The following is a 21,225-nucleotide window of genomic DNA, read 5'->3' on the forward strand; positions in this document are numbered from 1 at the left end:
TGGTAAACTCAAAAAGATTTCACCTATCTTACCATGAAGGAAATTTTTGATTTAAAGACATAAGATATACACTAATTTGAACATAATACATAATAAGTATCAATTATGTTGTACTCGTATAAAGATAAATAATTATTTGAAGTACCATCAAATCTCATAAAATACTATTTTAACCAGAAAAAGTTATTTGATCTAAAAGTGTAAAATGTGGAGGTATTTATTATTTAGACTATTAACAGTCGTGAAAGCTTCATTAGACGTAAATGGTGATACAAAGCAAACTTAAATAATAAGAGAGATAACCAACTAATACACAAGATAGATAATCGAAGAAAACCGAACTACATTCAACATTAAACCGGAGATATAATCACTAATAGACATGCAGTGCCAAATAATCGTTACAAACTAAGGTTTTTAGAACAACAAAGATAATGAAATATAAATCAAAGACAGTATTCATGCAGTTTTTAATTAACTTTTATTTTTCTACAATGTATAAAGTTGTAAGAAACAAATTAAAAGCACATCTCATTGTTAAGAAAGAAAGAAGAAAAAAAACAAAATGACGAGAAAATTCAACATAGTTTAAAAATAGTAGGGTAAGGCAGGTGGTAAAACTAATTAAGATTCCTCTCTTTTTTCCCATCGTCTCAACTACTTCACCATTGAGTTTATACTAATCATGCAGTTTTTGTAAGAAAAACAAAAAAAAATACTAATCATGCAGTTTATATTCATCCACAAGTCATTATCACTATGATCAGCCGACGAATTTAATAGATAGTTTGACTATTGAGTCACTGACTAAAAAGGTTTGTATATCAATCTTATATCATTTGGAATTCATTGATCACAACCTACAATTTGAATGAATCGAAGTATCTCACATAAAGGTGCCGAATGACTTTAGGATAAGAATATAAGTCTAAGTCTAAGTACATCCGTATGAATGAAAAATACAAAGAAGCTGAGATTTTATATATAGACTAATATCATAGCTAACGGTCAAAAGACTACAATAAGGAAATAAAGACTCGAATAGGAAAGAATCCCAAGTGATGGCCATTGGCGCCTTTGATGATATCTTGAAATTTGAGAAGAAATATAAGTTTGAAAACAGTTTGCTTCAAAGACCTTCAAAATAGGAGTAAATTCCCAGAGAACCCTAGGGCTAATAAGTTTCCTCAACTTGAACAGACTTAAGAGAGATTGGAAAATTAAGGAGAAATCTTGAAGATGTGACAATTCTGAAACTATGACTGATGACCATTAGTGTAATCGCGGTTTAGTTTTATTTGTTGGTTTTTACAGGTTAAGTTGGTATACCACATGTGTATATATATAACAACATCACAGTTGTACAGATTACAATTCATCAAACATATGAAAGTTTATTTTTAACAGTTGCTTTAACTACTAATAGATCTGCATGCATAAATTTGATTCATTGATATCAGTTTTGTTTTTTTATTTTAGTATCTCTAACGCTCCAATGTTTTCTACATAATCGAAATCAGACTTCCACATTTTATCTTCGTCATGATCTTGTGTTTTAGAAGCCTCACGAACCAGCTATACGCAGAGGAAAGATATTACATTATCACAAACAACTACTCTCACATTCTATGACTGAGAGTCTGAGACTATAATAATATACACAGCGTAAGGGAATCAACCAAAAAAGTTCCCAACTATAACTACTACTCTTACATGTACCCCGTAGCAAAAGTACTTCCTTCTAAACCTACCCGGACCAAAATCAAAACATTCAATGCCACTCATGAAGAGGGCATCATCATCATTAGAGGAACCGGGAGTTCGATAACGATTAGGAAATAAGAGCGTTCGAATTCTCTTATGTACTGAACCCCTCCGTTCATCAGCTTCAAAATCTTTCTGCAAACGCTTAGTCCTAATCCTTCTGGACTTGTCCATCGGCTACTATGGAACATGTCTTGCACTTTCTCTGGCGGCACACCTTCCCCTGCACACGCCATTCTAACAAACATTGACAAAATGAGTCAGAAAGTTTGCTCTGTTTTTAGTTATCATTCATAAGTTTCGCAATGCAGATAGCAAACAAAAAATAAAATTTATCCGCAGCAGTCAGATTTCTGAAAATGAATTATAGCGATGTATTTGCTGCCTAAGTCAACTAGCTAAATAGAGAATTGGAAAGACAGAACTAGAATGATGGAATGTACCTGAACTCCAAACGTACAGCGGAGAATCCGTCAGCCATTTGGTTCAGAGTCGGGCATAGATGGAGCTCTACCGAGCCTTCCATGGGTGCATAACGGACAATACTTAGCAGAAATTCTGCGAGAACCTGTTGGAGCCTTATCTGGTCACCGTAGACAGCCATGGATTTGACCTCCGTGGGAATGTTACGGATCAGCTGGAGATTTCTCTCTCTCACCACCAACATGACTTGGCTTACCACTGCATTTGTGACATTGCCAATGAAGAACTCTGTTCTCTCTAGCAGAAATGAACTGATGAGCCAAAAAAAAAATAGAGGGTGTTTGTTTAGCAGTGAGAATGAGGCTTTATAGAACAATTTAAGTGTGTATAAAGAAGAATCAAAACTCTCACCCGTCATCTATGCTTTTGACGTCCATGTCTCCTACAATCTTTGAGATCTGCTTCTCACATGAAACACTCGTTTCAAGAAGCTGCTTCTGATCCTCGTTTAAATCCATGTCTTCCAGCAATGAATTTGTGAAACGCAATCCACTCAATGGATTCTTTATAACTTGGAAAATGTAAGCCAACTCTTTCCTCCTTGAGAAATATTCACTCTCCTGCCTCCTCTGAACTTCTAGAGCTTGCTGCAGCTCGGGACTCGGTATCTGCAAAAAACAGAAAGCCCCAATGATTTTGCCATCGATGCTGACCCGTTTGTTCAAAGTCAGGAGAGCCTGAATGAATTCCCCTTTGCGATCAAAGAACGGGAATGGGAATTTATCAGTATCTTGGCCACCGATCGCGTTATGCAAGACGATCATGAACTTAGTTAACGCATCAGGACCCTTTAGTCTGCAATAGCTCCCAAATACTTCCCTAACAAGTAATTTTCCAATCACTTCGCTGCGAGGCCAGCCTGTGAGCTTTTCCATTGCAGTGTTCCACTCAAGGCAGCACGTATTCTCATCCGCTGCAAAGATTGGAGGGATCAGAGGGTTCGGGCTATGGATGATGGCCTTGTAATCACCTTGTATGTTGATGAACTTGTCCATAACAATTTTATGACCAGTTACATCTTGTCCAACAAAGCAGACTCCAACGATGTTGTTTAAGTAGTCCTTGCTTGAACATGCGTTGACAACCACAAACATTGCTTTTCCTTGTAGCTCGGAACCAAAAGTTTTCAGCTTGACCTCCACATTCTTGCCTTCATCCCCTGCATAATTGAAAACGAAACACATTATCAGAATTTGTATTTTAGAGTGATGCACAGATTGAAAATCTAAATAATTGCATAAACCTTTGAGAGCACAAGAAAGAAGCCTATCAACTGTTTCTTTGTACTCTTTGTATATCAATTCGCGAACCAGCGACTTTCCCATAGCGTCTTCAACAGAAAGACCGGTCAGCTCTGCGATCTTGGCGTTCCACCCATTGATGCAACCGTCTATGTCCACAGCAAATATAGGAACCGTCGCAGTCTCAATGAGCCTAACCATCTCTCTTGCAACTGCACCTATCTCCTGCATCCCTTGCTGTACCATATCATCTCCATGTGGCTGAACCGCCCCAGCTGCAGCAGCTTTAGAGTCCATCGCTTCAGACTCTTTGAAAGAGTCTCTTAGAATAAGCTGGAGCGAGTGAATGGCGTCCATTTCAGCAGTTTCCCATGGCTGACATCGGCTCTTAACAACTTCGAGAAAAGTCTGGAACGAAGAACGCGGATTCATCCGCTGACCATCATCTTTGTCCTCAGGATGGTGCTTAGCCCCTCCCCATTTGATTTCTTTCTCAGTATGAGACCGAAACCAGAAAAGGAAGTCCCTTTTTGTGATACACGCGACTGCCATACCGCACACAGCATCTCCCAAAGCAGCTGCCCGAGGATAACCCGCATCGCCTAAACTATCTGTGCTTAACCCGGTAGAATCAGAATGGTTAGCAACCAACCACTCCACAATGTCATTAATCTGAGAATCAGTTGGAGTCACACCCAACGGATAATACTTCCCTTGGTAAAGAAATGCCGCACCATTACATTTTACTAAATCCATGATACTAGGCCTCTGCGTGACAATCCCCGCTGGTGAGTCACGTAGAAGCATATCACATAATAGTGTCTGCATTCTCAGAACGCGTTTTTCAGACACCTGCAAGGCTAACTGCAACTCCATGTTTAGCTGTAAGCCAAAGGCCTGCATAAGAAACTCACAAGCGTACCTCAAAGGAAAAGGTATGCAACGAGCTGATGTGTGATGGCAAACAACTAAACCCCAAAGCCTCATCGAGTTTCTTCCTCCAGTATTAACCCCATTACCATCTTCTTCGTTTCCATTTATTATAACTGCCATAGCTAACGACGCAATAGAGCCCATGTTAGTCATGTATTGAGCATGACAGCCATGAGGAGCTCGCAAAGTCGAACCCACCAAGCATATAAACTGCGTGAGCCTATCGTCTTGAACCACACGAACCGGTGACGCATAGCAATCTACTATCATCCTAACACGGTTTTGCTTGAACAAGAACCGAGATGCCTGAGGAATATCAGTAGCGGGATAATGCAGACCAATGTAAGGCTCTAAATCGTTCCGTTTACTCTCGGCTACGACTTCACCATGTTCATCTTCATGAAACTTGTACACCATAACGCGGTCGTAGCCAGTAAGATCTCTAACGCTTTCCACAACAGTGTCACATAGAAGCTTAATGTCGCCGCTAGGCAACGATTGTAAATGAGAAATCGCACGTACCGCAAGTTTCTGCGATTGGACTGCTCCGGCGATTGAAAGTGCCGGATCTTCGGTTCGAGCCGGCTCTAAATCGATCAAAATTCCAACATCAACCCTGTGGAGAATCGCGTAGAAAGGTTTACCAGTGTTGTTAGAGTGAATCCAAATAGGATTCAGAAGCGTGATCTCTCGAGCCACGAACGCGCGCTCGAGGAGAAGGTAGCTCGATGACTTGAAGAGAGATCGCAAATCCGTACCAATCGTTAAAACCTCTGATTTGTCCTCGATGCTTGGTACAGATTGAGACATGAGCCCTAGCATTTCCCGCGCATTTTCACTGTAACCGATGATTGTGAAAGTGGATTCTTCGACGGCGATCAAGCAGCCAAAAGGCTGGGTATAGCCACCGCGTTGGATCCGGGAGAGATAAGCTGTGATCTGCTGCTCTGGTACGGAGGAATCGTACGGCGCCGTTTTAAGAGACTGTGAGTAATCAAACGACTTACCTGACTCTCCGGATTGTTCGAAGACGGCGTGGAGTCTCGCGTCGACAGTGTACTGTTGAATAGCTTTGTTTGTGGACTCTGTTCCGCCACCGTGGTTTTGTGGCTGCTGATTCTGTGACCTTAGGGCTTTGTTTGCTGACGACTGAGCTTGTTCTGCAGCGCTGGTGTGACGACTTCGGCGATGGCCTGAGGAAGCTGCCTCTCCACCGCTGGTTTTGCTACCACCTCCGGAGACCATTTTTCTCAGTTAATGGTTTTGGAATTTCAAAGAATTAGTGCGAGAGACGAAGAAAATCTTCTTCAATCATTGGATTCGAAACCACACTTTCACAAATCTTCACTGTAAGAGCTCAAAAATGATACTCATAAGGATTTTTGGGAAGCTTGAATTATCACCGTCGCTAGCTTAACGGCGAAGTTTGTAAAATGATAAAACAGAAACCAATTTGAATTTTTCTTAAGGCTCTCAAAAACCAATTAAAATGAAGCAGAAGAGGTGGTGAACTCAAGGATTAAAGAAGACGATGACCTTGTTCTCTTTATGATTTGACTCCCTCGTCTATTAAAATTTCGTTAAAAGTTCCAAAAACTTGTGTAGGTATCAATTTAACCCACATTTTTAAACTTTCGTTGCCTTGTATGTTTTATGAAGGACCGAGATCACGTGGGTTGTGGATTATTCCGACTAGTGGGCATACGAGGGACGATATATGTGGGCATGTGGGCGTCTGTGTCCTCAAAGGTCTGGTCTGGTCTGGTGTATATCAAATAAAAATATTGCATGACTTTACCAAGTCTAACGTGGACCAAAACAAAGCCGAGTATTTAATTTAACTTGGACTAACAGGTTTTATTTGAAATTTGTCTTTATTTGGAACCTTTTATGGGATAATCTCCCAATTATTCACATAAATCTCAGCATATAAAATCATCACTCAACCGCCGTACCGTCTCTCGCGGCAGAGAATGTGATCGGAAATTTTGGTTGTTTATTAGGAAAAAACAAACCAAAATTCTTCTCGATCTCAGGACTCTTTTGATTCTCATCAAACATAGCGAACAAATACGTTTCCACTCCTCTTCCAGGTCTCTTCGGTGTTCCTCTGTTCTCTCTCACACGCGACGCAAGATTCGTGTAAAAAGCTCGCGCGTTATCGAAACTCGCGGCGTTTCCACCGTTAGAAGGCCATCCGCTCTCGGAAACAACCACTGGGAGAGATCCACCGCCTGAGCGTTCAACGGCAGAGTAAACAACGTCAAGTAAAGCGTCAAAGAGGTTTTGGTAGCCACGAGAGCCGTCCCATACGACGACGGAAGGAGAAGTGAAGAGAGCGTAAGAGAGAGATATGTCACGTGGATTGTCAACGTAGCTGAAGTAAGGATAGATGTTGGCTAGTAACGCTGAGTTCGTACTCGTAAGAAACCTAATTAGCCACATAGGAAGAAATTAAATAATCATTCCACAAGTAACCAGAAATGAAAAATATTGGGAAATAACTAAATCTAATGAATTTTGGTTATTTGGTTTGGTTGGAAAATTACCCGATGACGGGATCGATATACCATCTAACGTCACCACGAAACTCTCCGGAGGAAGGAGGGAAAGAGTTTCCAATCAAAGTCATATCAATGGCGGTAGAAACTTTAATACGATCTTGAAGATTTGCACCTCTTAGAGCATCGTAAACGTTACGCATGGCAGGGAGCACAACATCACCGCCGTTCGACGGAGATACTTCGTTACCTACGGCGATGTACTTGAAGCTAACGGCGGGGTAATAGTTGAGGACGTTGTTTTGGAGCCATGATCTAGCGGAAGAAGGGTTAGTGAGTGAACGAAGATCGGTGTTTGGAACGCCGATGATGACTTCGATACCCGTGTTTCTAAGAGCGTTTAAAGCGGCTTGGTTTGGATCGTAGAGTCTAACACGTCGGATGTTGTTTTGTCTAAAGAGAGCGATTGTGTCTGATTGAGAAGGAAGGTTGTTCCCCATCATTCCATAGCATACACCTACTGATTCTCCACCTAGTTTATCATATAACATAATTAAGGTTAATTATGATTAAGTTTATATATCTATAAAAATTGAAAATGAGAATAAATCATGTGAGATTAAAGAGAGAGAGAGAGAGACTTGTTGGGTTGAGGATGGTTGTGATGAATAGAGCAATAAGGAGGAATAACGTGGTCATATTTGAGATCTTACGTGTTTTAGCAATTGCTAGTTGCCTAATTGGGTTTGTTCTTAGCTCCTTATATACAAATTAACATTGATATGTATGTACTTACAATTTTTTTAGTAGATATATATAGATGCGTATAGATTGTATATAATGTAGAATGGAGTGGCTAATATCTTTGTTTATTAATCAAAGTCAATAAGTCATTAGTCGGGTCAAGTAATCAAGTACATAACGTTAGCTTGAGTGCAAATATGCGTTCAATTTATCAAATCTTATATGCAAAAGAGAATATCTTTTCAAAAAATGGGTAGAGAAATGTCACTTTCCAACTTGAGAAATTAGGACATTGCTTATTTTTGCCAGCATTGACAAATCAACCTTGCTATTTTTTTTGTTTTTTTTTTATCATACGAAATTTGATTTATTTGACTGCGTCTATGTAAATATTTGTTAATGTTTTAGAATGACGAGAAACATGTCTAATTTGGCATATTTGTGTTTTACGTGTAACAAAACTTGTGCAATTTAGATAAGCTCCTAAACAGTGTCATTGAATCAAGTATAATTCCACTCATGAATTGGTTACTGATTTTTTGACTTTATGAACTATGATGGACCAAGTTGGCTATTAGCTAACGTAGTTTTATCATATTTGCTTACAAAAGAAAAAACTTTATTTGAAGATATTGTCATCACTTAACAAGAGCAGCCGTATAATTCGATACGATGACGAAGTAAACACAGCATTATTAAAACAATTTGGTTTAGAAGATTAGATTTATCAACTTTTTATAATATCACACGTTATAGCAAAGTTATAGCAGCCGGCGGCTAGACTCCACGTATACAAATTTTCAACACTATCATGGTTTATGGACGAATTTTCAGATCGGCCCCGCATAAAACGACAAATTTATAATTAGACCCACATAAAAACCAAAATGATCATAAAAGACCCTGAAACAATTCAAGAAACCCGAGAACAGTCTCATAGTATTCATATTTTTACACAGAAAACTCCAAATTGAATTGTATAAAACTCATAAAGCGGAACACAAATACACGTTACATTTGAAAAATGTAGTCTTCTATCAATCTATTCTCTCCAACGGTGACTACAGTTCGGGTTGCAGCAAACGAAAAACAGAGTCATTCCTTCTTCGCCTCTAGCCGTGGCCTGAAAATTCGATGACACACACGAGCTATATCAAACCGAAATAGCCATAAGCACATTAAAAAGCAAGAGAAAGAAATCTCTTTTGATCTTTAAGTTAGATCAGAGAAAAACGAAAGAATGTTTCTTTACTCCTTGATTGATGACGAATTAAAGATTAAGATATAAGATAATGATTCACCTGGAAGAAGACAGCTTCACCGTGTTGACACTTGGCGCATCGCACAGCCTTGGTACGTGGAAGAGTTGGGTCGGAAGCAACGTCAGATAGGATCTGAGTTTGTTCACTTACAGAGTGATGAACCTCGTTTCTGTAAACACAATTGTTATCTGCTGCTTCCTGCAAAGCCAAATAAAAGAATATAAATTTCAAGACCTTCTATCAACAGGACGATAAATAGCTAACAGTAACTCAGTAAGTTTATAACTAATTCGGTTAGCAAGTCCGGGCATTAAGCTAAAGATCCCATACAGAGATTCATCTAGAATGGTTTTCAGTAGCTAACAAAGGCATAATGCTTTGTAATAACAAAACATAACACAAACAGTAGAAACAAAAAAAAACTCAGATTCGGTAACACCAATGGATATTGTTGAAACTCAAATGGTTTTAGAAGTTAAGTTGCAGAAACCCTCTAAACGGTTTTTAAAAGGTCTTGCGTTTGTTCAGAAGTTCTCAAAGAACTCTTTATACTGATAAGCACTACTATCTTAACCAATCAGATTCATGATATGAGAGACAAGGAAAATGATCTAAACTCATTAAATTATCATTCCTTGGTTTACTTCAAGTTCAGACATTCGACCTTTAACCGTATAAGCGATTACAAAGAGTAAAACATCAGAGCTTAAATAAATATCAACACAAATCATATACAAGTGAACAACTAAAGTCTATTGGTTTCAGCCCTAGCTTTGTTTCAACACCACATTGTTCCATTAACACTAAGGAAACCTAATTTTATAAAAGAAAGCATAGTAAACAAAGTTTACCTGGTGATCACAATTACGGCACGCATAGAGGAGGATTGATTGCTCCTTGTCTTCCTTGGGATATAGAATGTTATTACTGAACATTTCAAAAAAAAACAAAATCAAAGGTTCATAAGCTGCAAAAGTGGAGAAAAGTTGGAGCTTTAATCCAATAGAAAACATAAGCAAACCATCCAAAACTAAAATTCCGACAATTAGAGACTTAAGAGAACTGGGTACAATATATAATTCAATATGAGCTAAGAAATGAAAACCCAAATTTCAATTTCAGAAGACTAGTATAAAAGAGCAGAGAACAGATTCGTTTTGACCCCCAAAATAAAAAAAACGAAGAGATTCGTATTTACCATTCGCGACAAAATTTCATAGTACTCATCTTCGCAGAATCTTTAGATAACGAGCTTTTGAATGCTTCTTTGATTTCACAATCAGTCTCTTCGTATCTTTGGCGGGATTTGTTCACTCGGACATGAGAGAGAAGAGGTCAAGCTCTAGTAAAGACTAAAGACTGCGTAGTGGCAATCGGATGTAATTTCATGAACTTTCTCGGGCATTTAGACAATAAATGCGTAAAGCCCATGGGCCGGCCCATATCAGAATTTAACTTGTGGGGTAGAAAAAAATACAAATAAAGAAATACGAAGAGGACAATACGAAATAAATTTGACCCTTTCTTCATTGAAGACTAGTGTACTTTTTCTTACATTAACAACCACATGCATATCCCCATGCACCTTTATATCATTGTGAAAATTATTCGATATTCATTATATAAGTTCTGTTCTATTAAAAATATGAAAGAAATTAAGCACATTATATACTACTAACTTCTGTCAGATTCCAACTGCTGAATTGGTCTGTCTTTTAACTACTCCTGACTCTATAGTGTATACCGACACATCTCTCTAGCACTTGCACTAGCACTAGCAATAGTAACAACATGGTTTATTTGTGTGTTTCCTCTTCATTCATTACAATATCATTACTACTCTTTTGTTCCTTTTTATTACAACTTACTAATAATAGCCATTAGCCAGCCACCTTATGCAATCTTATCCCTTATCACGTATATAGTTTAGTCCAAAACGTTTTGTTTTGCTCAAATAATAATTCATGCATAAAAAACAACAAAAAACACACAATTATACATGCTGATCATAAATTGTATTATGAGAATTTGTTAATCATTTGGTATACTAACATTGCAATTTTACTTGAATATTTGCCAATCTACTTCTTTTATATATACATACATTTATTGACGTACGTATGATTAATTTGACGAGTACATAATATGTAATTGGGTTGTTGAAGTGCACATGCAGTCATGCAGTCACACATACATATATACGTGTTATGTATGTGTATATAGTTGAATTGTTTCTATAAATATGGACACACATACACTAGCTTTCTAATATAGTACCAACTCCATTGAATGTTAAAACTCAGAAGAAAGTGGAGTGATCATATAACGACAATGAAGAATCTCTTTAACTTGTTCCTTATGTTTTTCTTTGCAATGCCAATTCTTTCACTCTCCGAGAATCCAACCAATTTCAGCGAGAGTTGCGAAGACGGGAGTGGAGAAACCGGTTCAAGCTTTGGCATAGGGTTCGATTTGGTTCTTGATTTTGGTTTATACCGGAATAGCTGCCCCGAAGCAGAGTCTATCGTCTACTCGTGGGTGGAAACCACGGTGTTAGAGGATCCAAGAATGGCTGCTTCTCTTCTCCGTCTTCATTTCCACGACTGTTTTGTCAATGCAAGTCACATCTCATCTTAAGTTTGTTTTAATAGTTTTGGTCTATCATCTAATCCCCGTCTTTTATATACCATTGAACCGGGAAGGATTATATTATGTTAGTTAAACCGTGACAAATCTAAATTGTACCGGTTAAGTAGGGAATGAGTACTACGAACCAGAATGTGTTTTTGTTTTTGACTTGCATTATGCATTGCAGGGATGTGATGCTTCGGTGTTGTTAGATGACACAGAAGGACTGGTTGGTGAAAAAACGGCGCCTCCTAATCTAAATTCTCTACGAGGGTTCGAAGTGATTGATTCGATAAAGTCTGATATTGAATCTGTATGTCCAGAGACCGTCTCATGCGCAGACATTCTTGCCATGGCTGCTAGAGATTCAGTCGTTGTGGTAGTTATCATCATATTATAAAGTTGATGAACTCAATTCAAATCGTCTATGTTTAACATTTTTAAATCGGGTTTTTGAAGTCGGGTGGACCAAGGTGGGAGGTGGAAGTAGGAAGAAAAGACAGTAGAACAGCAAGCAAACAGGCAGCAACAAATGGCTTACCCTCACCAAACTCAACCGTATCAACTCTCATCTCTACTTTCCAGAATCTTGGCCTTTCACAAACCGACATGGTCGCTCTTTCCGGTATACATTCTCTTGTACTCTTCTTTATCTTTCTCTAGACCAACCCAAGTTATTGATACTTACACATATGGAAACCAGGTGGACATACATTGGGAAAGGCACGGTGCACTTCGTTTACAGCTCGGTTGCAGCCACTGCAAACTGGACAACCAGCTAACCACGGAGACAACCTTGAGTTCCTCGAGTCACTGCAACAGTTATGCTCGACTGTTGGGCCCAGTGTAGGTATCACTCAGCTTGACTTGGTGACTCCATCAACATTTGACAACCAGTACTATGTAAACCTCCTCTCGGGTGAGGGATTGCTTCCATCAGACCAGGCTTTAGCGGTTCAAGACCCAGGGACAAGGGCGATTGTTGAGACCTACGCAACAGATCAGTCGGTTTTCTTTGAGGATTTTAAGAACGCTATGGTTAAAATGGGAGGGATACCCGGTGGTAGTAATAGCGAGATTAGGAAGAATTGTAGAATGATTAACTAAAAATAAAAGCCCGACTTATTGAATGATATCTAATTATCTATATAAAAATTAAAGAAGTCCACCTACGTAGGACTCTGATTTTACGTAATCATTAGAAGAGCGAACACATATATGAAGATCAGGAAACTACAAATTGATAGATCTCTGAAAATGACAATTAGAGTTGGATTTTGCTAAGATCTAGTCTCATTATAAGTGATGAGCTATCTATGAATGTACATATTCTATTTATATAATTATATATGACTCCTAATCTGGATCAAAGTTTGGTTTACCCAGCTAAGTTACTACTAGTAACACAACATGAGACATAACTTGCGCTAGCTATGTTACAACAGGCCATTGTTTGGCAGCTCTTAAAATGAAAAAGGAGGAGATATCTGATTAGAGAAAAGATAGAATGCAGATGGTCTACGATCGCCTATCTATTATAACTGAAGGGGTTAACTAAAAAAATCAGAGACTAAGGACACTACCATTGCTGCTTTTCCTCTCCTTGACTAATTAGTTCCAGAAATTTCTATCTAGCTACTGAGATAGTTTAGCTCCTCGTCTCATGTACCTGAAGTAGAGTATCGATCAACACAGAGGTAACTTCAACTAAAGAAACCACATACATTGGAATGTGTTTCGGTATGGAGAAAATACAAGAGAGAGGAGAGAAAGGGTAGATATGAACCTCAAGCTTTATTCTTCCACATGAGTTCTTGGGGAGATTGACGGCTCTGGGAAAAAGAGATATGATTGTAAAGAGAATTAAGGAAAAAAACGGTTTCAACGAAAAAGAACATCTGAATACCAAAGGACGAATTATGAACAGAGAGAAGTTCTGAATCACTGATAAAAACCATAACTACCTGTTGAGTTCTTGATATATCATTCATTGAAGCAGCTCCCACGGGTATATGTGTCCGAGCATAATCCTAGACAATCCAAACAGAATAGAAAATAAGCTCTGCCTAAACCATTTTTAACCAAGGAAGGAAGTCATATCACTGATGTTTCTTTTTAAAATGACATTAAATCCAAGAACTCATTATGTTCTGTGATTAAATTCAAAGGTACAGAAGGTATGGGAAATTGTTAATACAAAATGAGATATATACCTGAGCATTCTGACCAATTCCTGACATAGGAAACTGCATTTTCCAGAAAAGAAAAAAAGATTTTCAACCAGAGAATATACGAATCAGATGAAGTTTTTGTTATTCTGATATGTTACAAAAACTACGCATCAGAGGAAGTCAATGTTGTAACTGAGAATCAATCAGTTCAATGAAAAATAAGTCCACAGATTCAGATATGTACCTGGCTATTTTGACCTACTGGCAATGATGGATACTGCATTTTAGAAAGGAAAATAGGCATTCACGTTAGAGATTTGTTATCTGTATTTCAAAATGCTGGCAAAACCATGGCTACTGAATTTTACTTTAAGGTGGTCAATCTCCTTCTACCACAAGATTAGCATATCAAGAATCAAATCTTGAAATGAAAAATAAGTAAACAGATTAAACAGATATACACCTGAGTATTATGGCTGGCCCCTGGAGTTGGATACTGCAACTCCAAATGAACAAGAGTAAATATGCAAATTAGAAACCATGTGACAAAAATATTTGAATGTAACCAGCATGAAAACGAAACCAACCAGTGAAGAATAAAACGGCTGCTGTAATTGCTGGCCCTGATATTGCTGCTGAACTTGTTGTGGTTGTTGCTGCAACGGCTGTAATTGGGTCTGGGACTGCTGTATAGTTGGCTTCTCTTGATGTTGTTGCTGTTTCTGTTGCTCTCGTTCGAACACTATCATTTCCTCAGGTTTTTCCCACTGCAAAAGTGAATTATATACATAATATGGCACGTACTGAAGGACTTCAAATATAAAATATACATGTGTAAGGATTATCAATAGCACAATAAACCAGGAGGAATACTCCTGAAACTCACAAGGAAATATATTAAAGAGGAACCACGTTTCTCACCTTGCTTTCACCCGTTAGACCATTGTAATAATATTTAAATCCATCAGGCGAGGTATGCTCGGTCCAGGTACATTTGACAGAACCTACGCTCTGACTTACTGCAGGTGCAGCTGTTTGCACATAGCTCACTGGTGTCGAACCAGTGGTGCTAGCCACTCTTGGAATTGCAGATCCAGCCCACTGATAAAGAAGCAGCCGAGAGGAACATTAGAAAAGGGGAGAATACTAAAACACATGAAGGATAAAAAACGGGATGTCTATCAGGAAATAATTTTAAGTTAAAACAACACAATAGCAGCTGAAGAACCCGTCTGGGCAGATGCAACTGAGAGACTATATTCATACCTGTTGTTTACCAGCTCGGCCATTCTGTGAGAGTGGTAAATTTTGGTTTGGTTGCTGCATAGACTGCACCTGCTGCTGCAGCTGAGAAATTGCTTGCTGAGACGATTGGAATGTTGCTTGTAGACTCTGAGTTTGCTGCGACAAGAGCTGAGCTAGCTCAGAAGGAGGATGTTGCATCTTTTGTAGCGGTTGCTGCTGGGAACGAGGGGGAAATTGAACAGTTGCAGAAGACACAGTTGTTGGCCGTAGATTAATGTTCAAAGGAGTTTGAGGAGCAGTTGCACGACTGATGTTTTGCTGTGGTGGCAGCTGAGAGGTAGGCAACTGGCTGCTATAAGCATAAGGATTCTGCAAGGGTGCCTGGGCCCCAGGGAAATTAGTTTGCGGACGGAGGGGGAGAGGGAGACCCTGTGGACTGTGAAGAGGTTTTTTTAATGGTGTTATATGCTGGCCAGCTGCCCGATTTTGCTATGGAATAGAAACAATTGAAAATCCAAGTTAATCATCACAACATTTTCAGATTTGCTTAATTGGAAAAATATAGCTAAAGTACCTGTTGCAATGTGGCAGAAGATGAAACTCCAGGGACTGGGAGAGGGTTAAGGGGAGGAACACCATAACCACCTAACGGGCCACCCTAACAATATAGAATGTTACATTTAAAAAAGCTCACATCAGGGCTAGAAATTATTCAAAAAAAAAATTGCCTCAGTAACTGACAAACTGCAAATTAAGGCCATATCATTTGAGCAACACACATCGTGTTTGTTGCATTATATGAAAAGTTGAAAGGTCAGAACTTCATGCTTCTTTTCACCTGTCATAAGCCCATGTGTGCAGTATATGAAGTACTTTCTTTTTATTTGTCTCGCACAATACATGCAAACTCTATGCGCTTACTTATATGAATGTGCAGATTTAAGATGATATACATGATCATCAACCTGTTCTCACCTGATTTGAAGGCAATGTTGCTTGACCTGGTTTAGGGGAAAAGTCACTACCGGCACCACGGATCCCAGTGTTACTAGGTGGGCCTACGTTTCGTGAAGTAGCTGGACGCCAAGGATTTGTGTGGCTTACATCCCCACTAGAGTCACCAAAGTTAGAGGTAGGCCTAACAAATAGAGATGAGGAGACCGGGGTAAGTCAACATATATAATTACCTAATGAGCATAATCATGATCTCCTTTCACACCAGTTACCTTGGTCCTGAAGCTTGAAAACGAGGCCCTGAACCAAGTCCAACAGGAGGTGCCATTTCCCTGGAAACAGAAACTACTTAAGGATATCTAGAAAGCAATGCTTCACATTCCAGTAATAACTGGAGAAGGAACAGGGTTCCCAACTCTCCACCATGTCCAAAAGATTCTCCACAAATATAACTCAGACAGAACAAAGAATGAAGGTATATACAATTTACTTGATAAGAGTATTAGGATTAATCAAAATATAGTACCCAAGGCATTACCTTGACTCGCCAGGTTTAGGCCTCTTTGGCTCAGCAAACCGAACAATCAATGGCTGATTGCAACCCTGGGGAAAGGATAGAGGCCAGTAAACAAAACAGGTCCAAAGGGTGATAATGAGAGAAACTGAGATACTTATGTGATTCACAGCTTACTCTCATGGTATAAGTTCCGTTGAGACCATCGATAGCTGCCATTGCCGTCTCTTTGCTTGAATATTTAACAAACCCACATCCTACAAAGTGAAAAACACAGTTTCACCATCTCAACATCATCACACAACAAATAATTTATAGAATCTAGTACAAATTACAAAACATACCACGACTCTGTCTATATTCATCCCGCATGAGATAGACATCTTCCACATGACCAAATTGTAAAAAGATCTGTTAAAGCAATAACAATAAAACAGTTTGTTAAAAGATTACATGAGAAATTGAAACACATAAGTTGAACTGGGAAGGTAGCCGTTCACATTTATTAATTTTATCTATTATGACAGTCAAACAGTTGGATCAATTGGAAGAAGAGATTACACAGTAAGTAGAATGTCCAAGCGCTTGCATTATTGACACAGATTTTCTAGACACTCACCCTTTGGTAAGACTAACAAAATTTATCAAAGAGTCATTTAAAATTATCAACTCAGGTAACAGGGGACACAATAATATCCAAGTTTAGAACTCTTCCCTGTTCCGTTAATCTGACATAAGTAACAACTTCAAAAAGTAAGATACGAAACATACCTCCTCAACTTCTTTTTCAGTGGCTTGCTTGTTTAGTGAACCAACAAAAAGCTTAAACTCTAGGGTGCCTTCAGAAGAAGAGAACTATATCACTTGATAGTAAGGCAAAGAAAACAGGGAAAGAAAAGGATCAACATCCATAAAGTTCATATCATTTCCCACATTTTCTTAATTTTTGTAATCTGAACTTATGCAGCGTATGGTCTTGGCTATGAACACTAGACAATGACAGCCACATTAGATACTCTGTGTGGAAGTTGATTACCTATGCGTTCTCTCTCCCCGTCAGCATATCGAACTTGAACAGGACCAGTTCCCTGGGAATCAACAAAATTATAAAAGGTGAAACAACCTATAGTTTCCTGTTCTTGATAAGAGAAAGCCTCAGGGTAATTACCCCAGGAAGAGTGATCTGATTGTGCAGTGCTCTGATGGCTCTATCCGCATCTTTCGAAGTTGCATATTTTACAAAACAACAGCCTGCATTAAAGACTGATACTTAAGCTATCTGTTTCAGGGTTCAACTTTTCCTTCTACCATCAAATTGTACTAGTAACAAGATGTACTACTCAAAGCACATAAGTTCAGTAGGAAAATCATAAGACATGTCTGACAGCCTCCACTTAAATATTGATGTAAAGTTGTTGGAGAGAATAAATTAATGTCTTCAAATGGAGAATATGGCAAAAACAAATATTAAAAAATTGAACACAGTCAGTATCTGCAGATAACATATCTACAAGAGGGCCTTTCAGACAAAGGGTGGCTGCATTTGTCCAAGCAGGATCCATTTGAAAGAAAATCTAGAAACATGTACAAGTTAATTAGCAACATAAAACATAACTATAGGTCCAAAGTAACGGATTCAGTATGTAAGAATCTCAATAATTGATGAGTAGCGGATAATCAAAACCAAAACATATACACATTTTCGTCACCATACATCAAGCATTTGAAGACTTCAAATAAAGAACTACAGTTATGGGCAAGATAACTCATTGGAAAAAAATCTAATTCAGAAAAGAATACGATTGCTTCATGTAATACATAATTAGGCCCCTGCCTGATGCTGATTGATCAAGGGCAAGAGAGTGAAGTCAACATGCTGTATTAACATCAGAAACTATTCTAAGAAACTAAAACAATCAGGTTCCTTCCATATGTTTGCACCACCTAACATAATAATATTTCACAAGGCTGAAGAAAGAGTTGTATGGAATCTAGTACATTCAACCGCGATCAAAAGTGTTTATGTCACCACAATCAGATGCATTTGTTCTGCCATCCACAAAGGTGTAGCAGTTATAGAAATAATAACTTCTTGGAAAGTCAAGAATTTATAAATAACTATGCACGTACAAACACACCATTCATCGTCTAGTATTTCTTCACACTGACAAAATAGAGACAGAACTAAATGGAGTAGTAGAACAGGAAATTCAATAATAAAATAACAGTTGCACCTTGCAAGCACAAAGGCTTGATTAGCGAAAAGGGAGCATACAAAAAAAATCTATCATCAAACATTTCTTCCACATAAATATCGATCAGCACTGCAAGGGCCACCATACAGACATAAGAGCTACTCAACAAAATATTCATTCATCTATGACGAGAGATGGTATATCACATCACAAGCCATCCAAGGAATAGAGACGTGGGAACATACAAAATACATACATAAGAACTACTAAACAAATCATTCATTCACCTATGACGAGAGATGGTATATCACATCACAAGCCATCCAAGAAATTGAGAGGGACGACCATACAGAAAGCACACATTTCAGGCCATTCAAAGAGAGTGGAAAGAAATATAGCCATCATAGTTCCTCAGGCCATCAACAAAAGAAAAGGAGAAACGCATTCATTCCAGCATCACTCATCCAAAAAGGTAAAAGGAATGCCATCATTAACCAATAGACAGCACACCCATAAATTGATATGAAAGAAAATGAAGACGCCAAACCTCCAACATGATAAAATTAGAAAGACGGCCAAATCTTTGACCAGCAGGAGTGGCAAATCAAGAAACCATCTTTTGAACCTCATGTCCTTATCAAACTACCAACTTAAAAAAATACATTCATCCTGTCAAGACCATACACAACATCTTCAATCCATCTAGAGGAAGAGTAAAGAAAATGAATTTCAATAGGAGAGGAAAATAGCGATGTTCTTATAACCAATTCCCACTATAAAGGCAACAGCAAAATTCAGTTCTCTGTACATTAACTCCAACTCTAAAACACCCTCAATAAATTCTACACTTTTCAAACACATCTAAAGTTCTAGAATACACACAAGTAGCGAAATCTATTTGCCCAACATAAGTACATAAACCCTTTCTTAGCACAGGTAGCCTTCTTCTGTGACAGAATCGAACACAGATAAGACGCTGGCAAGCATAAGCAATAAGCCCGAAAATTGTTGCAAACAATTGGAGGCCAATGATGAGACTGGGGTTGCTTCCCATCAGCCTTTTCAGGGAGACCTGAAATTTTAAAAAGTATAATTCACGACTATTTCCTAATAAAATGGAGATTGACATACCTTGCTGCTGTCCAGTTCTCTTGTCCTTGATCAGAGCAACCTCCAGAACATTTCCATGCTGTTCGAAATAGGGACGGATCTACAATATGAAAACCAACAGAAAAAATTTAGAAAAGGTTCTCAGTAATGAGTATATAGATAACAATGATTTCCAAGATTAACTCACTTCTTCTTCTGTAGCTGTCCTTGGTACAGATCCAACAAAAAGCTTGACTGTACTGCTACGATCAGAGACATCTGCAAATCAAATTAACCAGATAAGGATACACATGAAGATGGCATATAGTTTTGATTATCACATACATGGGAAAATCGAAAGGATCCTCTAGAGTCGATCCCATGAAAAACCTTCAACAATACAGTAACATAACAACCATACTACCTTTCAATACTCTAATCATTGATTCCCACAAAAATAAGAGACACTCAGGAACCTTAACAGACTACAAGAATAAATATACATAGAAGAAAGAAGAGTGAACTCATGCTTACCAGTTCCAGTAAAGCTGCCATGGTCTGAGATAGGATACCCTCTTTTCTGACCGGAAAGAGGCTGCTGGACCGGCGGTGTAGTCGGTCTTACAGAATAATCAGACTCCATTGCTTTACCGATAAATCTCCTCCTGTCTGGACTCTCTGAAGGAGGATACTTCGCGGGATAGTTATACCGAGCTCCAACAATTGACCGTGTCCCTTCTCCTCCCACACCACCGTTAGGACCCATTGGACGAAAACCATCATCGTAGGCAAACCCCATAGGCCGAAAACTTCCACCATGGTGAGGACCCATAGGCTTAAAATCTACTCTATCTGGGGGACCATTCATCTGCCGGAAACCTCCATCTCCGGGACCATCAAAATCCTTAGGAGTGTCATCTTCCCAGCGTCGACCACCATTACCTCCTCCTCCGCCCCCAATTCCAATTCGATAATTGCTAGGGCTGCTTCCACGACGACGACGGTGGCGGCGAAAATCATCATCATCCTCTTCGAAGCGTGAATCTGAGGGACGAGATGGACCTCTGGGATGGGCTCGGTGGTTATGGTAGGAATCCTCGTAGCCGCCACTCTCATGGCGATCCCTTCGGTGTCTGTCCAGCTTGACGTAGTGGGGAATTGCGATTCCAGTCGAAGAAATCAAAGGACTAGGAGCCCTAGAAATTTGGGATCTGTATGAAACCAAAGAGAGAAGAAACGAGTATCGAAGATGATGAATTTGATTGAAGATGAGATCAATTTAGTTGCTCGAAATTTTGATTTTTTTGTCCGAATGTAAAAAAGAAAAAGCGGTCTAGTTACGGTAATAGTGGTTGGACCGGTGATTCAGTTGAAATTTGGACCGGTAGACTTTATTGAGTCTTGGCTGATAACGAAAAATACAGCTACTTGGGCCATCAATATATTTATATACTGCCAAAAGGGGGATACAATTGTTCCAATGAGTTTTCGTTAACAAAAG

The 21,225-nt window shown here is 38.8% G+C and overlaps 5 protein-coding genes and 1 pseudogene across 11 annotated transcripts; 1 reads left to right on the forward strand and 5 right to left on the reverse strand.

Moving 5' to 3' along the window:
* Positions 1-1,426: 1,426 nt before the first annotated feature.
* Positions 1,427-6,020, reverse strand: PHYD (phytochrome D). The gene is made up of 4 exons (NM_117721.2): positions 3,491-6,020; positions 2,599-3,406; positions 2,208-2,498; positions 1,427-2,001 (listed from the first exon to the last, which is right to left on the reverse strand). Exons 1-4 carry the CDS (start codon positions 5,664-5,666, stop codon positions 1,782-1,784), a joined length of 3,495 nt encoding a protein of 1,164 aa, NP_193360.1. The 5' UTR covers positions 5,667-6,020; the 3' UTR covers positions 1,427-1,781.
* A 131-nt stretch (positions 6,021-6,151) lies between these two features.
* Positions 6,152-7,823, reverse strand: AT4G16260 (Glycosyl hydrolase superfamily protein). 2 transcript variants are annotated; one of them, NM_001341090.1, is made up of 3 exons: positions 7,636-7,823; positions 6,971-7,454; positions 6,152-6,852 (listed from the first exon to the last, which is right to left on the reverse strand). In NM_001341090.1, the coding sequence occupies exons 2-3, from the start codon at positions 7,423-7,425 to the stop codon at positions 6,360-6,362; spliced, it is 948 nt and encodes a 315-aa protein (NP_001328188.1). In that variant the 5' UTR covers positions 7,426-7,454; positions 7,636-7,823; the 3' UTR covers positions 6,152-6,359. The 2 variants fall into 2 exon arrangements, with proteins under 2 accessions (NP_001328188.1, NP_193361.4); NM_117722.7 differs by having other exon boundaries at positions 7,564-7,823.
* A 606-nt stretch (positions 7,824-8,429) lies between these two features.
* Positions 8,430-10,327, reverse strand: NRPB9B (RNA polymerases M/15 Kd subunit). 2 transcript variants are annotated; one of them, NM_117723.4, is made up of 4 exons: positions 10,127-10,327; positions 9,780-9,855; positions 8,968-9,126; positions 8,430-8,789 (listed from the first exon to the last, which is right to left on the reverse strand). In NM_117723.4, exons 1-4 carry the CDS (start codon positions 10,153-10,155, stop codon positions 8,709-8,711), a joined length of 345 nt encoding a protein of 114 aa, NP_567490.1. In that variant the 5' UTR covers positions 10,156-10,327; the 3' UTR covers positions 8,430-8,708. The 2 variants fall into 2 exon arrangements, with proteins under 2 accessions (NP_567490.1, NP_001328187.1); NM_001341091.1 differs by lacking the exon at positions 10,127-10,327 and having other exon boundaries at positions 8,532-8,789; positions 9,780-9,995.
* A 691-nt stretch (positions 10,328-11,018) lies between these two features.
* On the reverse strand, positions 11,019-12,128 carry AT4G16267 (annotated as a pseudogene). Its single transcript has 2 exons — positions 12,026-12,128; positions 11,019-11,185 (listed from the first exon to the last, which is right to left on the reverse strand).
* Positions 11,260-12,663, forward strand: AT4G16270 (peroxidase superfamily protein; the record flags this gene model as incomplete). Its single annotated transcript, NM_117724.4, has 4 exons — positions 11,260-11,544; positions 11,744-11,935; positions 12,016-12,181; positions 12,260-12,663. 4 exons carry the CDS (start codon positions 11,260-11,262, stop codon positions 12,661-12,663), a joined length of 1,047 nt encoding a protein of 348 aa, NP_193362.3.
* Positions 12,664-12,776: 113 nt separating this feature from the next.
* Positions 12,777-21,161, reverse strand: FCA (flowering time control protein FCA; the record flags this gene model as incomplete). Of its 4 annotated transcripts, NM_148347.2 has the most annotated exons (22): positions 12,777-13,225; positions 13,343-13,388; positions 13,521-13,586; positions 13,770-13,802; positions 13,972-14,004; positions 14,191-14,223; positions 14,315-14,494; positions 14,649-14,828; positions 14,994-15,461; positions 15,547-15,630; positions 15,948-16,110; positions 16,199-16,258; positions 16,465-16,529; positions 16,618-16,697; positions 16,785-16,851; positions 17,212-17,279; positions 17,477-17,528; positions 17,609-17,691; positions 19,767-19,845; positions 19,933-20,003; positions 20,259-20,462; positions 20,667-21,005. In NM_148347.2, the coding sequence occupies 20 exons, from the start codon at positions 20,365-20,367 to the stop codon at positions 13,344-13,346; spliced, it is 2,019 nt and encodes a 672-aa protein (NP_680713.2). The 4 variants fall into 4 exon arrangements, with proteins under 4 accessions (NP_680713.2, NP_001319956.1, NP_193363.4 ...); NM_001341092.1 differs by having other exon boundaries at positions 13,344-13,388; positions 20,259-21,005; NM_117725.3 differs by lacking the exons at positions 12,777-13,225; positions 20,667-21,005 and having other exon boundaries at positions 14,649-14,746; positions 15,069-15,461; positions 20,259-20,592.
* Between the last annotated feature and the right edge of the window lie 64 nt (positions 21,162-21,225).

The sequence above is a fragment of the Arabidopsis thaliana genome, chromosome 4 (genome assembly GCF_000001735.4).
Source record: "Arabidopsis thaliana chromosome 4, partial sequence".
Lineage (NCBI taxonomy): Eukaryota > Viridiplantae > Streptophyta > Magnoliopsida > Brassicales > Brassicaceae > Arabidopsis > Arabidopsis thaliana.